The sequence below is a fragment of the Alnus glutinosa genome, chromosome 11 (assembly GCF_958979055.1).
Source record: "Alnus glutinosa chromosome 11, dhAlnGlut1.1, whole genome shotgun sequence".
NCBI classification, from domain to species: Eukaryota; Viridiplantae; Streptophyta; class Magnoliopsida; order Fagales; family Betulaceae; genus Alnus; species Alnus glutinosa.
In genome coordinates this window covers 28,373,459-28,389,219 of record NC_084896.1, presented here as the reverse complement: position 1 = coordinate 28,389,219, position 15,761 = coordinate 28,373,459, and the positions used below count along the sequence as shown (strand labels likewise).

At 36.5% G+C, this 15,761-nt stretch overlaps 3 protein-coding genes and 1 long non-coding RNA gene across 5 annotated transcripts in view; 1 reads left to right on the top strand and 3 right to left on the bottom strand.

The window, feature by feature from the left end:
• The window catches only part of LOC133881472 (2-C-methyl-D-erythritol 4-phosphate cytidylyltransferase, chloroplastic-like), a 45,708-nt gene that overhangs the window by 2,835 nt on the left and 27,112 nt on the right, over window positions 1-15,761 (bottom strand). The gene's annotated exons all lie outside the window — the stretch shown is intronic.
• On the top strand, window positions 668-3,461 carry LOC133881475 (protein STICHEL-like). Its single transcript, XM_062320418.1, has 3 exons — window positions 668-1,372; window positions 2,735-2,816; window positions 2,918-3,461. The coding sequence occupies exons 1-3, from the start codon at window positions 687-689 to the stop codon at window positions 3,014-3,016; spliced, it is 867 nt and encodes a 288-aa protein (XP_062176402.1). The 5' UTR covers window positions 668-686; the 3' UTR covers window positions 3,017-3,461.
• On the bottom strand, window positions 5,520-8,846 carry LOC133881470 (UPF0481 protein At3g47200-like). The gene is made up of 2 exons (XM_062320408.1): window positions 8,617-8,846; window positions 5,520-6,975 (listed from the first exon to the last, which is right to left on the bottom strand). The coding sequence occupies exon 2, from the start codon at window positions 6,951-6,953 to the stop codon at window positions 5,544-5,546; it is 1,410 nt and encodes a 469-aa protein (XP_062176392.1). The 5' UTR covers window positions 6,954-6,975; window positions 8,617-8,846; the 3' UTR covers window positions 5,520-5,543.
• LOC133881478 (uncharacterized) lies at window positions 11,706-13,423 on the bottom strand. 2 transcript variants are annotated; one of them, XR_009902524.1, is made up of 4 exons: window positions 12,577-12,611; window positions 12,431-12,477; window positions 11,976-12,066; window positions 11,706-11,851 (listed from the first exon to the last, which is right to left on the bottom strand). It is a non-coding gene; the product is annotated as an uncharacterized LOC133881478 (long non-coding RNA). The 2 variants fall into 2 exon arrangements; XR_009902525.1 differs by lacking the exons at window positions 12,431-12,477; window positions 12,577-12,611 and adding an exon at window positions 13,275-13,423.

Sequence of the window (15,761 nt, the reverse complement as noted above, 5' to 3'; positions counted from 1 at the left end):
TTTCTTTTCCAAAGGTGGGAAGGGTAAAAAAGGAAAAAAAAAAAAAAAACTGAAATGGTCTGCAGAAAGTAAAAGGCTAGCATGGCAGATGGGAGAAAGTCGGTGGGGAGATAAAATATGGGGTTAAAATATAAAGATTTTTTTTTTTGGGGGGGGGGGGGTAAATTAACAATTTTATATATTTCAAGTGAAATTTTAAAAATATTTTGTTCGTCCCTCCACCCACCGACGTTGGTCTGCCCTGACTGTAAACGTCTCATATCTCTTATCTTATAGTGGCTATACTGACAATTATTGATGTGCACTTTACCCCAAACCCCAAGATCCCCCACCATTTTTTTTTTCTTTTCAAAATTAACTGACCTTAATTTGATATATATATATATATACACACAAGTTGATTAGCTTTCAACTGATCCGAGTAATTTTAGGACTATGATTTGGGTGGTAGAGGTATAATCAAATAAAATTGTCTAATCTTGAAATTGGACTCATTGTACTTGAATTAATGGCTAATTGGGTTGGTTTCTCAACAAGTGGAAGCATTTGGTTGAATCAATTTGCTTTAATAGTTGAGCTCCTAAATGACCTTTATGATGGGAGACTGTCTCCCCCCTTTTGTCCTCTCTTATATGGTTCTGCGTGCAGGTTTTCTTGTTGCTTTTATTGCATTTGGAGATGCAGATATGAAATCTAGAGCAGAAAGGTTTTTGAGCAGTATCACAAACGCAATGGAAATGGTTCTGAGATGCAGTGTAGAGGTTAGAATCATCCTTTTGCCAGATAGCGAGGCTTCTATAAATGGTGTGAAGCTGGTTGAGTTACCAGAAGGTCTGAAGAAGGCAGAAACAGCTGTAGCAACTGACTGGGAAAAGAAGGCAGTTCACAAAAACACAATAAATGGTTTTTCTAATTGTTCTCGATTGCTTGATGAAACCTATCGATCTACCTCTGGTTCATCAGACTTAATGGCTGATGGAAATGTTCAAACCAGTGATATGAGAGAGAGAAGACAGGAGATTCCAATGCAGAGAATAGAGTCCATTATTCGTGAGCAAAGGCTAGAAACTGCCTGGTTGCAGACTGCAGAAAAAGGCACACCCGGATCATTGAGTCGTTTGAAACCGGAGAAGAATCAAGTCCTGCCTCAAGATGGCATTTATTGTCAAGATCAGATGGAGTCCTTGAACACAACGGCGTACTCCTCTCAGCATTGGGAAGATGAATTAAATCATGAACTCAAAGTTTTGAAGATTAACAATGGAAGTGTCCTCCAGAAGGACCAAAATGGTCGAAGGCTTGATCGTTTTCCCATGTCCCCAAGTTTTTTGCATGATAAAAGTTTAGTGGGAAATTCCAATAAAGATAACCGGTGAGTCTTTCTTTAACTTCTCAACTTGTTGCATGATCTTTTTCATTAGTCTTTCATAACTTTCTTTACCTCTCACTTGATTGAAAGCATTAAAAAATTGAAACACCAGGTTGTGCGCTTATAAGATGCATTTTGATATAAAAAATATCAATCAGGAACTCGTACAAATGTTGAAATTTGTAGGAAAAACTTGAGAGGAGATTCTTAAACTTTGTACAACTCTGGATAGATATTGCCATATTGGCTATATTGATCCAGAATCATATTTTGGGTTCCTTTGGATCAACAATGATAAGATGAAAATACTTACAAAGGATAGCATTTGATACTGATACAATTCCATTTTCATGCCAAGCTGCCTATAAAATTACATATCAGAACACTATTTTCAAAAGTTGTCCAAGCTTTCAATTTTATGCATCTAATTATTAGAAGGTTTTCATATGAAGTGTTGATCCATTAAGAAGATTTAAAGGTTAGGCTTCTCGGCTTTATGATTCCAGGACTCAAGCTGATTATAGTATGAAGTTAATTCTGAATGGATAGAGTTTATTAGTCTATATATGGCTGTTCTTTTCGTTCATTGTTGATTAGACTGGAAAGAAACATGACTGAAATGTTTGAATGATGGTATTTAAACTCGTAAGTCCTTGTTTACTGAATAAGGTTATCCCGTTAAGTATATCTTAGTTTGATGTTCAACTCAGCCTCCGAGCCCCTAGGTGACGTCACGTGCAAAGAAATTGGCTGCTCCCTCTGTAACATTTTGCGGGATACTCTGTTTCAAAGAATAGAATGACAGTTTGAGCGTTTGGCTCTACTTGTTATCTTGCTCATTCATTGACAAAAAGAAAAAGGTGTTGGCTCCTTCTTCACTGTCCTTGAAGTCCATGATTTCACTGGATGATTCTTAAACAGAGGGCATTCTGTATGAATTTTAGCTTTTTCATGTTATTGTACTATAATTAACCCCAAGGGGTTTGCTCAAGTGGTAATGCCTTGGTCTTTGTGGTAGTCTCATGAAATTTAAGGTTCGAATCTCCTTGGGTGCAAACAATTTATTGGGGCCGGCAAAGCCGGAGCATTACCCCGATCCGTGTGGAAGGTGTACTTTACATGGGTCCGAGATTTACCTGATAAGGGTGGGTATACGAAGTGGCCATGTCTTGGGAAGTCAAAAAAAAAATGTTATTCTACTGTAATTTTCCAGAGTTTGAGTTGCATGGAGAGTGAAGTGATTTGGTGCAGTGGCAATGAATGAGACCTTTTTTTTTTTTTGTGTGTGTGCACGTGCTGAGTGGCCTTGTATCGACATTTATATCTGTTCTACAACATTCACTCATTCCTGCTGTGTTTCTTTAGGGGATATGAATCAGGGTCAGGAACTGGAGGTTGTAGTGGACTTTTCTGTTGGAATAACACCAAACCTCATAAGAGGGAAAGGGTAGGCTGTTGCTTTATTTACCCCTTTTGTTTTTTGTTTTATTTCTGTAGGGAAACTTGTTTAACCTGAAAGAAACTTGGTTGTACTTTGTCTGTAAGCAGGTTAAAGGGACCTCAGCTCGACCACACAAAGGTGGACGGTTTTCATTGTTTGGTGATTGCAGTAGGCCAAAGAAAACAGAGAGCAGATCTAGAAGTTAAATGGGAGAATTCATATTTTGGATTTTCTGATATACTCTTGGTTTTCACTCCATATTTTTCTGTATTTAGTTCTACAGTTGAGCCATTCTTCAAGGATGGGAGCGAGAAGGAAACATGGTATGTAAAGGTTATGTGGTTGGCTTCTGCATATTCTTAGGTCCATCCTGATACTATGCGATCAATAAAGGAAAGGGGCATTGGATGTGAAGTTATTACTCTTGTTTCGCCCTTTTTGGTCTGCTGCTCAGTTCTAGTTGCAGATGTTAAGTTATCATTCAAAGTGGGAGTGTCACTTGCTAAATCCAGTGGTAATTGACTTATTGAATAATGAGTAGCTGATTTTTATAATTATTTTTATGGGACACAGGGTGGGGAGAATTGTAACATGTATTCTAAAGCCCTCTTAGGCTTCGGAGAAAATCATACAAGGTGAGGAGATTGGTCTTGTCTGTTTGCTTTTAGGAAGTGGGATTACACTGAAAAGATTAAAAATTGAATCTTTCAGGTGTTCTTCCAATATCATTGTCAACTTTGCAGACATTACCTGTCTTTTTTTCTTTTTCTTAACAATTGAATCCTGCCAGTAGGCCGGAAGCGGACTGTTCTGGCCGGAATCCCGCCAGAACGGCTGGAATCTGGCACAGATGGGGTGAGTTTTCCTGTAATTCCAAAAAGCACATGACCTCACTTTAATTGGGAATCCTGTTCCTGTGTCAACAAATTGATGTTCTGTGGCTTCGTACCATTCGATTGTATGAAAATGACTCGATGTGAATGGAAATGTTCCCCTATATCCAATTAAGTTCGAAACCTTTGGACACATTTTTCCATTGATGCTTCACGTTTGGTGCATGTGCGCCATATTCCGTCCATATTAACACTAAATACTAAGAAAGAGTGTAACTTGTAATAGGGTTGTAGTCAGAATGGGTCAAGTATATCATTTTAAAATTTGGTGGTCTTAAGTGCCAAATGGGTGGTTGTTTGAGGGCCGGTGCTAATGTTTTTTTTTTTTTCCTAATTTTTAATTGCATTTGAAAAGTTCTAGTTAAAAAAATTCACGTATAGCGCACATGTTGTTGGGCTACCCCCAAAATATTAGAGGTGGCCCGAGTCACCTTTGAAAACTCTCACTAGGTAGCCTAAACCACCCACGAAAACTCTCAAGGGGCAGCGCGTGTCACCCCCAAAAACGTCTTAAGGAGTGTCCAGACCCCACCTCCAAGTGACTAAGAGGGGAGGCTTCTGCCACCTTCATGTTTTGAAGTTTTTTTCTTCTTTGACTTTTTTTTTTTTTTTTTTTTTTAAACTCAGATGTGTTGTAGTTACTAGCAACCCTACTAAGCCCACCAACCCGAGTAGGCCCAAGGAAAGCCCATCGCCCCAATGCATGGCAAGCCCAAGGAGGAACGCCACATGGGATTGCCACTCGCCACGTCACTTCAATTATTTCCCACATTTTTTACGGGACGTTAGGTGACGTCATACCATAACCAGTATTTGCGCGTCACACCCAACTACCATTCTACAATAATAGCAAGTGATATTTAATTCGGCACCATTACCTTGTAAGAACCGTATTATGCCAGTGGATGACACCCGGTGTAATCTTTTGGCTTTGTTTATATTATACTTTTTTTGCTTTTTTATAGGCGCTTTTTTGTATATTGTATAGGCCTCTTTTGGTTTTTAAGCTGTCTTATTTTTAAGAGGTTGCCTACAAAACCTTTATTTTCTTGTTGAGTTTTTCTAATAAATTCTTTTATATATATATATATATATATAAAAGGTGTGAAGAATATTTTTAATCTCTTCAAACATCAGAGCAATAGAAGAGGGTATAAACTATAAACCAAGAAAATAACACAAAAAAATAAATAAATAAATAAATAAAGCTTGTGGTGTGACTTGTAGATGGATGAAAAGCCCCGTACCGACCTTTTTGCCGCTTTAATTTGGTACATGAACTACATATTTGTTGTGCCTCCAAAATGTCACAGATATGGTTATGAAGTAAGAGTTTCTGCTTCCTTTTTTAATCAAACACAAATTCCCTATCCACAAAACTATGGCAAAAATTGGGTTATAACCACGAGCAATGTTGCTTCTTTCTCTTCATGCATTATTATTATTATTATTATTGTACTGGCTCTTTCTTTTTATTGATTTGTACGTGCCCATTTATATATTACTCTCTCTTTGTCTCCAAGTCTTCTTTTCTTGTGAATGTATTCATCTATTGCAGCCCTCACCACGACACACACATGTACATATATACACACACACATGTATATATATAGACGGGAATAAAGCAATTGGAAGCAATCCTGAATAATTGATTGAAAATATCTCAAAGTGTATAATTAAAAAATGTGATTCCAAAGGGTATAAACATTATAGCAAATAAAGAATATATATATATATAAAATTTGTAGACTACAATTCCACAAACCTCATACTCCTTATACGATGAAATACTATTACAATGCAATCCAATACCATTCAAATTACACAAACTTCAAATCGATCATAATGAGATAATAGAGCATACAGTTTGTATGAGAGTGAGTACCAAAAGGATAATAGCACCTATAGTAGAAGCAGTTATCCAAGGAGTGCTAAGAAAATCACGTCTCAAGGTAGCAAAATAATCACGCCTGAACCTAGCCTTCCAAATATGACGAAAATAGAATGTATTCAAATCTTCATAGAGATTACAATAGTTGGAGTTTGAGTTCAAATATGTAACATTATTTTTGCTGAGATTGTTGACCAAAGTTGTCACTGCATTGCTGTCGCCTAAACCATTAACTAGGATCTTGTTTCCTACAAGTAAATCTACATCTGTGACAGTGTCGATAAGGAAATCTAATACGCAAATATAATCGGTAACATAAGCATCAAACAGATAGCGATATTGTTCCAAGGCCACAAGGTTTCCAAAAAGAGACTCTGTATCATTGTATAATTTTAAGCATGGTATTTCTAGCACTCCGTTTGTAAATTTTAAGTCAAATAAGCATTTGCTTAAGCCCACCTTAAACTTCACTCCTGCATCGTGCAAGTGGCTTGCACTGTACAAAGGCTTGACTCCAACGTCATTGCCTCTTTGTGGAAGCCTACGTGATTGAGGCAAAAAAAAGGTTCTCAACAAATCAAGGAAGTGCATTATTTCCAAATTTGGATCAGGAGACATTTTTTTAGTGTTGTAACCTCTAAAGAATCCAAAGATAAGCTGAGCGAAAGAAGGGAAGTTTGAGAAAGATCCAAATGCAAAGTTGAATATTTCCTTTATAACAAAGAAAGGAAGTTGATTTTCAAGCAACCACATGTCCTTAACTATAGTAGTCATCATTCGTGGTGTAACTACTATTAAGTCATCGTCACTCCTCCATTCTTCAAGCTGGCACATCAAGAAAAACACAATAATGAAGCTCGCATCCATCAGGATCAATTTCACACAATCATCACTGCTAAGTTGGATACTCTCTGCATAACAACGACGGACATCTCCTTCCTTATCCCTTACAATGCTTACTAATTTCTTCACATTTAAAGTAGCCTTTTTCACAAATTGCTTGAAATATCTCACTTTAAGCTTTTCCATGATTTCCAATCTTTTATCACCATGGTGAAAAGGTCCTATTGATATAAATTGAGGAGTATAGGCTTCTTCATTCAATTTGCGAACATCATGTGGAACCCTATAGATACAACATTTAGGTGATAAGGAAGGCTCCGAGCTTTCTAACATTTTTGTGATGTCATTTACCAATTGTGTGTCTCGATCTTCATTTTCGATTGAAGCATTTGCTTCACTATGAAGTTCTTCAGTTTGAGTTGAAGTGTTTGCTTCCCTTTGAATTTCAGCAATTTCATTCACATTTATTATTAAAGCATTTGCTTCTTGAATTTTTGGAGTCGATGATTCTTCCATCTAGCAAGTTGCCTTAAATTTCCTAATGACAAAGACAAGGGTCACTAGCATATATTAAAAACATATTGGAGGATAGTTCCTATGATGCTGTAAAAGATCGTGTTGAACTTTTATTTTCTAAGTTGTAAGTATCTTTTAAATCCTTGATATTCACAAAATATTTAGAACTAAATTCATATGCATGCATAGCAAGTTAGAGAAGGGGACAAGTAAAAAGGAGCCACGCTAGAACAGTATATATATTGACAAAGGAAGAAACATGTGAGCTCTCTATTATGTAAGAAAGCCCCGTCTATCCGGTCAGGGCAGAAAATACTGGTTTTATGCCCACCAATAAGAGATTGACACATCAACTTATAACAAGAAAAACAATTATTTGCAAAACACTGAATCTAATCTCTTTTTTTTTAGTCTAAAAAGAAAAAAAAAATCCCAACCACCGTCCACCCAGACGGTGTTGCCACCACTGCTCCACACCGGATCCCACCACGCGGCCACCCCCAGGGTCCCCGACAGCAACCCCAGGACCGGGAATTGTCGCGCGGCCACCCCCTAGTGGTTGGGGTTGGCTTTCGAGCCACCCCCAGACCCCGAGGGTGGCAGTGCAGCCACCCCATGAATTGGGGATAGCCACGCAGCCACCCCCCAATGGTTAGGGGTGGCCATTGGGCCACCCTTAGATGGATCTTGAATTGGCTCGAAGGCCACTTGCAGACCCCGAGGATGGCCGCGCGATTGCCCCATGGACCGGGGTTAGCTGCGCGGCCCGGTGGCAGCCACCCCATATTTCGGCGTGGGGCAGTGGCGGGGGCGTCTAGCTGGGATGATTTTTTGTTTCAAGACTAAAAGAGTGAAAGGGATGATTTAGATCGAGTGTTTTGCAAGATTTTGTTAATATTTACTTTTTTTGTTTAATAATGACGTGTCAATTTCTCATTTGAGGGCAAAAACTAATAGGTTTTTGCCACTGCATGATTGAAGTTATTCCCATTCTGTAACTACTAGTTATATTTAAGGAAAAAAATAAGTGTTGGGAATAATTACATTCAAACCGGCTCAAAGAATTCCATTCAGACTGGCACATATTTTAAGAGCACATTTGGTATTGAAATGATCGATGAGTATTAATATTAATATTAATATTCATTTCTAGCTATTTATTCATTGGTTACAACACAGAAATAAAACCCCATCTGTATTAATTCCACCATTCCCATTCATCAAATCTATCATACGTGCCACCCACACTATCCCATCCTGTTCTATGTGTTAACAGGTCAAGTACTGCATAGCTGCTTCAAATATTTATATGGGTGATGGCTTTTCGCCTTTTCCTGTTGAGAGAGACATCGAGTACTACTAAATTAGGCTAATTTTTTAAAAAGAGAAATTTATAACGAGGGGTCGAATTGAACAAATTCTTTTATATATAGTTCATATATATATATATAGATGAATTTAATTAGAGGCTACCATAATTTGCTATACATAATCTTTTAAAAAAAAAAAATGAAGTAAAAAGCAAGGCTGTCGAGTATCGATGGCTGGGAAAGTACTGGGAATAAGTAAAAGAAAGAAAAACTCGAATCCAGATGTATGTTAAACCACTGCAAACTAATTAAGAGCAATAGAGAGAGAGAGAGAGAGAGAGAGCAATACAGACCTTATTAATTAGCTCTTGCAGATGTACGGACGTTTCCTTTGGATCAGTACTGTAACGAGCTATATATCTGTATTGGATGCAAATTAAGCAGGTAGTTGATTGCACCCCATCTAGCTAGCTCCACCCATTCATTTCTGATATGATCACCATAACTATAGACATAGAGTACGTACAGAGTCAAGTTTTCAATGGTCAACAGCTCTTTTGTGTTTGGTGGATCAACAATAAACGCAGCATAAAACCCAAAAAAGCTAGACTAGTTCATTTTGCAGCTAGATTATTATTATTAAAAGATCACCTCCAAATAATTATTATATTTTTTCGTTTGGCGGGTCAAGCTAGAAGAAATAATATGATAAATATAAAAAGCCAACTACCAACCATTGACTGTTTATTTTGCAGATTATTCAAAGATTATTTTGTGTTTCGTTTGGCGGGTCAAACTGCTGTGAGGTGTTTTTGTATAAGAAAAAAAAAGTGGTTTAATTCTCTAAATTTTCTTTAAAATAGAGAAAATAGTTGGAAATCTACTGCTAATGCTCTTAGAACTAAATTAGGGTTAGATGTGATAGCTGTAATGTCGACCGACGCTAACTGGTGAAAAAAGAAAAAAGAAAAAAAAAGACTTTGACTACATATTATTAAAAGACTTGATTGCTGGAATATGCACACCCAAATAAATTAAATGTTTGCGTTAATTTGGTGTATGAAGAATATATATATATATATATATATATATATATATATAAAAGCCAACAACCATTGAATATTTTGCAAAATATTAAAATACTTGAATAGAAAAATATCCAACATCCAATAATTCAACAATAAATATTAGAAGAAAAGCTAACAACCATTGACTGCTTCATTTTGCACATCACAGAAAGACTTGGGAGCTAAAAAAAATAAACGAAAATTCCGCAAACAACATTACAATGGTTTCACGTGCTTTTTTCTTCTTTTCTTTTTTCATTCTTTCTTTCTTTTTTCTTCATATTCTTCTTTCTTTCTTTTTTTTTTTTAAAAAAAATAAAAAAATAAAAATTGCACCATAAGACTTTGTGGTTAGCCTAAATTATAAATTCCGTTAAAAATTTTGATAAATTCCGCTATGAGCCACATCAGCGCCATTAAGATGGCGACACATGTCGATATTAATAAAAAAAAATTAAAAATCTATTAAAAATATAAATAAATAAAAAGTAAAAAATTATATATATATATATATATATATATATATATATATATATATATATATATATATATATATATATAATTGAATAAAAAAAACAAAAATACAAAAATACAAAAAAAAAAAAGAAAAAGAAAAAAAGGAGTTGGACAACCATCCCCAAAGGTGGTCGGGGGTGGCACGTGGCCACCCCAAAGGCATCTAGCCATATAGATGTGGCCTTCGGGCCACTCCCAACCCTTGGGGGTGGCGCTCTGGGGTGGCCACACGCAGTGACAGAGCCAGAATATTGAGTAAGAGGGGGGGGGGGGGGGGGGCAAAATTGAAGAAGTTTTTTTTTTTTTTTTTAAAATAATTATTTAAAAAATATAAGTAACAAAATTCTTAAATAATTTGATTAACTATCGTTTATTTATGCAATTTATATTTTCACGCATAAGCTATAAGCATAAAATATATATATATAAAAAAATTAGTTCTCAAATCATGTGTTCTTTTTTTTTTTTTTTTTTTTTAAAAAAAAAAAACTATTTATAGTTGGCTTACAACTGTAAGCTATTATTCTTTTCGAGATGCTACACTTCACACTTTCTTGCCACGTAACATTTAGAGATTCTGGACCCTTCTGGTTTCCACATTTATGCTTCACACGTACCCTTTTTTGTCTCCACAAGTCAGTGCTCTTAATGAAACGGTGCGTTTAAGAACTACTAAAACACTAGAGCTCAAACGCATTGTTTGGATCTTCTTCATCACTTACAGTCTTATTTCTTAACATAAAACAGTGAAAATCTGCAAATTGAAACAGTGATGAAACGTCTTCTACTGCTTGCTCCTTGCCCCCTCTGGTAATGTCTATACCCCTTTGGTTGGTTAAGGGAGGGCAACCAAGGTATCCAAAAAAAAAATTACTAGGTGTAAGAAAATTTTTTGTGGGTTAAGGGAGGGCACTTACTCAATCCCCCTAGCTCCGCCCCTGGCCACACGCCACCCCTATATGCCTTTGGGGGTGGCCGTGTGCCACCCTCAACCACCCCCGAAGGTGCTCAGGGGTGGCGCGCGGCCACCCCCAACCCTTAGGGGTGGTTGAGCACCACCCCTGGCCCCTGGGGTGGCCGCATGCCACCCCTATATGCCTTTGAGAGTGGCTGAGCGCTACCCTCAGCCACCTCCAAATTGTCAAATGGGTGACCACCCAACCAACAGCCCCCCTTTTCAAATTATTATTATTTTTTTAAAAAAATATATATAATTTTTTTAGGGTCACCATCATTGAGATTATGAGTATTGACTTCTGTAGGGTCCTTAAAATAAGATCATCGAATAATAAAGTAACAACCAAGGCAATACGTGGTTAGCATTTCCTAGTTTGGTGAACATGAAAGATGATTTTACGAACCCTTTGCTAAAGGAGAGAATCACCCGGTGCGGTGCAATGCAATGCAATACATTTTGTTAAGCCATTCATTTGAAATAGACAGCTATCATGATAGCAAATAAAACAAAAACAGAAAAAGGTGGCTTGCGTGCCTATTACTGTTAGGGTGGCCGAACCACCTCTTATGACCAAAAAGAGTGGTTCGGCCACCCCAATGGGCAATGGCCCAATGTGAAAGCAAACAACTACATGTTTTTTTATTTCTAAAAATGTTTTTAAGGCTATAGCATACAAAACTGCAATAGTCGCCCCAGACAATCCCCGGAAAGAAAAAAAAAAAAAAAAAAAAAATATAGACAATAGCACAGAAAAAATTTCGGGTGTCAGATCGGAAAAAGATTAGAGAGCAGTACTTAGGCATGAAGATAGTTTTTGTGTGTGTGTGTGTTCCAGTGATGGTGCAAGAATTTTTGTCAAGTCAATAATTTGACAATTATGAAGAAAAAAGGATTTTATTACTCAAAACAGACAACAAAGTTGCTAAAAGAATGGAACAAACATAAAATACAAAAATTAAGCCAGACAGTTAGGGCTGGCTAAGAAGACTCTCCAGAGCTCATACTCAATATTCTCTCTGCAAGCAATAAATCATCTGGGGTTGTGACCTGCAAAACAATCCAAAGAGATGAAAGTGCCTTCTCTCTAGCTTACACAGCATGAACTTACCAAATATCTTGATAAATCAATTTTTGAAGATAAATATCATAGAGTAGTATTAAGTTCCAGCACCTTGATGTTGGTATAAGATCCTTCAGTAACGTATACAGGATGCTTCAGGTGCTCCACAATAGATACGTCATCCGTGACTTCAAGTCCTTTACTGTTAGGAAGTACAATTCTCAAAATTAGACTACGTAGAATTTGAAGAAAGACCAATTAGAACTGACAAACCCCTCCACAGAGGTTCAAATTTTCTTGAAAAAATAAATGTTTTACACCAAGAAGCATCCAATATTCCACAGAATAAAACTGCAATTGGATCAGCAAGAACTGCTTGGTTTGCACATAGCAGGCTATTTTTATCTACAGTAATTACATGCAACATCTTCTGCACTGTTACTAATGAACAGGAAAGATTAAATTCACATCAAATAGTGCACAGCATACTTATGCAATGCGAACTATTAAGTACATTTCAACTAGGAGAAAAATAATAATACTATTAAAAAGGAGTTCTTAAGTACCTATTTACAAGCTCAAAACCCTTTTTAAGTAACTCGGGTTTAATGACCTGCAAAAAGAAATCGATTAGGCAGCAACATTATTATTCACCCTATGCACCCAAAAAACGATCCCCTAAAACAAGATATATATGCTTTCAACATTAAACCTGTGGGGTCTGCATTTCCCAAAGTTTTTTCCTGTCCAGAGTTCTTACTACAAAAGATTCGCTGTTGGCTTGCACAAGATTAGAAAACAAGTTTTACTATTCACCAGGTCAATTCATTGAGAAAATCTATGCTAATATCAAGGTCAATTGATTTAAACAGGGACGATGAAAATAATGGCTACGAGATACCCAAATAGCGTACCATTTAGGCATTTATATGACCCAAAGTAGTTGAAATGAAGGCTCCATTGAACTAAGAAAATATCTTTGGAAATTGAAGTAAAAGATATGGAGAACAGAAATTCCTAAACAAAATAGAGAAGAGAAGGGAAACGCAAAGATCTACTACTAGAACAAGAAGCCACCAAACAGGAAGAATTTGTTCTGACCAAAAAAGCACATGAAACTCCTTAAAAATCAGTTATATAGATATTCATCTGAATCATAAAGGCTATTCAATAGAACTTCATAAATTAACAGAACTACCAATTTTTGTAGCAAAAATGTAATGTAAAGTTGATGTTTTTGTTCTAAACATTCAAGTGCCTTCAAATAATTTCTTTTCCAACTTGCAATCATTTTTATTTTCGGGTAAGTAATGTAAAAAAAATAAAAAATAAATAAAAATAAAAATAAAAAACATAGGCAAATGGGCAATCTATAAAATATCGCAGTAACTGTCTACAATCAACCAATACCTCTTTGATCGTAGCTATTACAGGAACCCCAAGTACAGCTGCTCCATTTAGCAAACCATCTTTAAGAACCTTAAACCAAACGATTGACAAAGTCTAATCATCCTCTGACATTAAAAATCATATTTTTGAACCAAAAAAAAAATTGTACGTGTAGGTAAAGCCAGAAAGTGAGAAGGGGAAGAAGAGCAGAAGGTAATATAGTGCCGAAGTAACGCAGGAGAATACAATATGCATTCCCAGATATTATCATATTAGCTCGAATTGAAACTCACCATGTTCATAGATGACATCTTTTGAAACGTACTTTATAGTTCAACAAGGTAGTCTAGCAACTAAGCCTCATAACTGCCTCCACTTGTCGCATGGAGCTTTAGTCTTTTCGTCTGATCCTCAAATATTGCCAATTTTGGACTGTCAAGCAAGTTAGCAACTACGTTCTAATATTCACAATAGATGCTTCAGACTAGTGCCAATAAGAGTAAGCTACTATTTTCTAATATTCACACTAGCTTAAAAAGAGTACGCTGAAGCAAACTAGTCCTTAAACAAACCCCTCTTGCAAAATATGCAGATTGCAGGTTATTTCTATATTTTGCATATTCGACCAAGTTCTTAACTTGTTCCTATTTGTGATTTCAAATCATTTCATCTATCAAGTAGGAGACTTGGAGTAGTTGTAAGCAAACAAATGGAAAGGTTACCTTATTATTCTTCAATTTTTATAGGTACACAATACAAATTTAAAGAATGGTTGAAAACACCTAGATATTGAAATGGAATCCTCAATAAAGGAACTCCAACCTCCAAGAGACATTTCCTGTATTAAGCTTACCCAAACAAAGATTCTCTACAACTGCTCTATCTAAATGGGGAAAAAAAAAAACCAAATGAGGGAATAGACATAACAGGTTATGCATCAAAATTCAATCCTCCACATAGATTCATATCACACCCTAATATTACCTGATGCTTTTTTTCCCAAATGACTTGCCCCTCATCAAATAAGATGCTGAACAAGAATGATAATTTTAAACTAAGGGAAATAATTGGAATTGAAAACATAGACTATGTGGAAAGAAACATGACTGAAATGTTTGAATGATGGTATTTATACTCGTAAGTCCTTGTTTACTGAATAAGGTTATCCCGTTAAGTATATCTTAGTTTGTTGTTCAACTCAGCCTCCTAGCCCCTAGGTTACATCACGTGCAAAGAAATTGGCTGCTCCCTCTGTAACATTTTGCGGGATACTCTGTTTCAAAGAATAGCATGACAGCTTGAGTGTTTGGCTCTACTTGTTATGTTGCTCATTCATTGACAAAAGAAAAAGGTGTTGGCTCTTTCTTCACTGTCCATGGAGTCCATGTTTTCACTGGATGATTCTTAAACAGAGGGCATTCTGTACGAATTTTAGCTTTTTCATGTTATTGTACTATAATTAACCCCAAGGGGTTGGCTCAACTGGTAATGCCTTGGTCTTTGTGGTAGTCCCATGAGATCTAAAGTTAGAATTTCCTTAGGTGCAAACAATTCATTGGGGCCGGTTCACCGGCGAAACCGGAGTATTACCCCGATCTGTGTGGAAGGGGTACTTTATATGGATCCAATATTTACCTGATAGAGGTGGGTACTCAAAGTAGCCCTGCGTTCGGAATTACAAAAAAAAAAAATGTTATTCTACTGTAATTTTCCAGAGTTTGTGAGTTGCATGGAGAGTGAAGTGATTAGGTACAGTGGCAATGAATGAGACCTTTTTTTTTTATATGTGTGCACGTGCTGAGGTTGTAGTGGAGTTTTCTGTTGGAATAACACCAAACCTCATAAGAGGGAAAGGGTAGGCTGTTGCTTTATTTACCCCTTTTGTTTTTTGTTTTATTTCTGTCGGGAAACTCGTTTAACCTGAAAGAAACTTGGTTGTACTTTGTCTGTAAGCAGGTTAAAGGGACCTCAGCTCGACCACACAAAGGTGGACGGTTTTCATTGTTTAGTGATTGCAATAGGCCAAAGAAAACAGAGAGCAGATCTGGAAGTTAAATGGGAGAAATCATATTTTGGATTTTCTGATATACTCTTGGTTTTCACTACATATTTTTCTGTATTTAGTTCTACAGTTGAGCCATTCTTCAAGGGTGGGAGCGAGAAGGAAACATGATATGTAAAGGTTATGTGGTTGGCTTCTGCATTTTCTTAGCTCCATCCTGATACTATGCGATCAATAAAGGAAAGGGACATTGGATGTTAAGTTATTACTCTTGTTTTGCCCTTTTTGGTCTGCTGCTCAGTTCTAGTTGCAGATGTTAAGTTATCATTCGAAGTGGGAGTGTCACTTGCTAAAGCTAGTGGTAATTGACTTATTGAATAATGAGTAGCTGATTTTTATAATTATTTTTATGGGATTCAGGGTGGGGAGAATTGTAACATGTATTCTAAAGCCCTCTTAGGCTTCGGAGAAAATCATACAAGGTGAGGAGATTGGTCTTGTCTGTT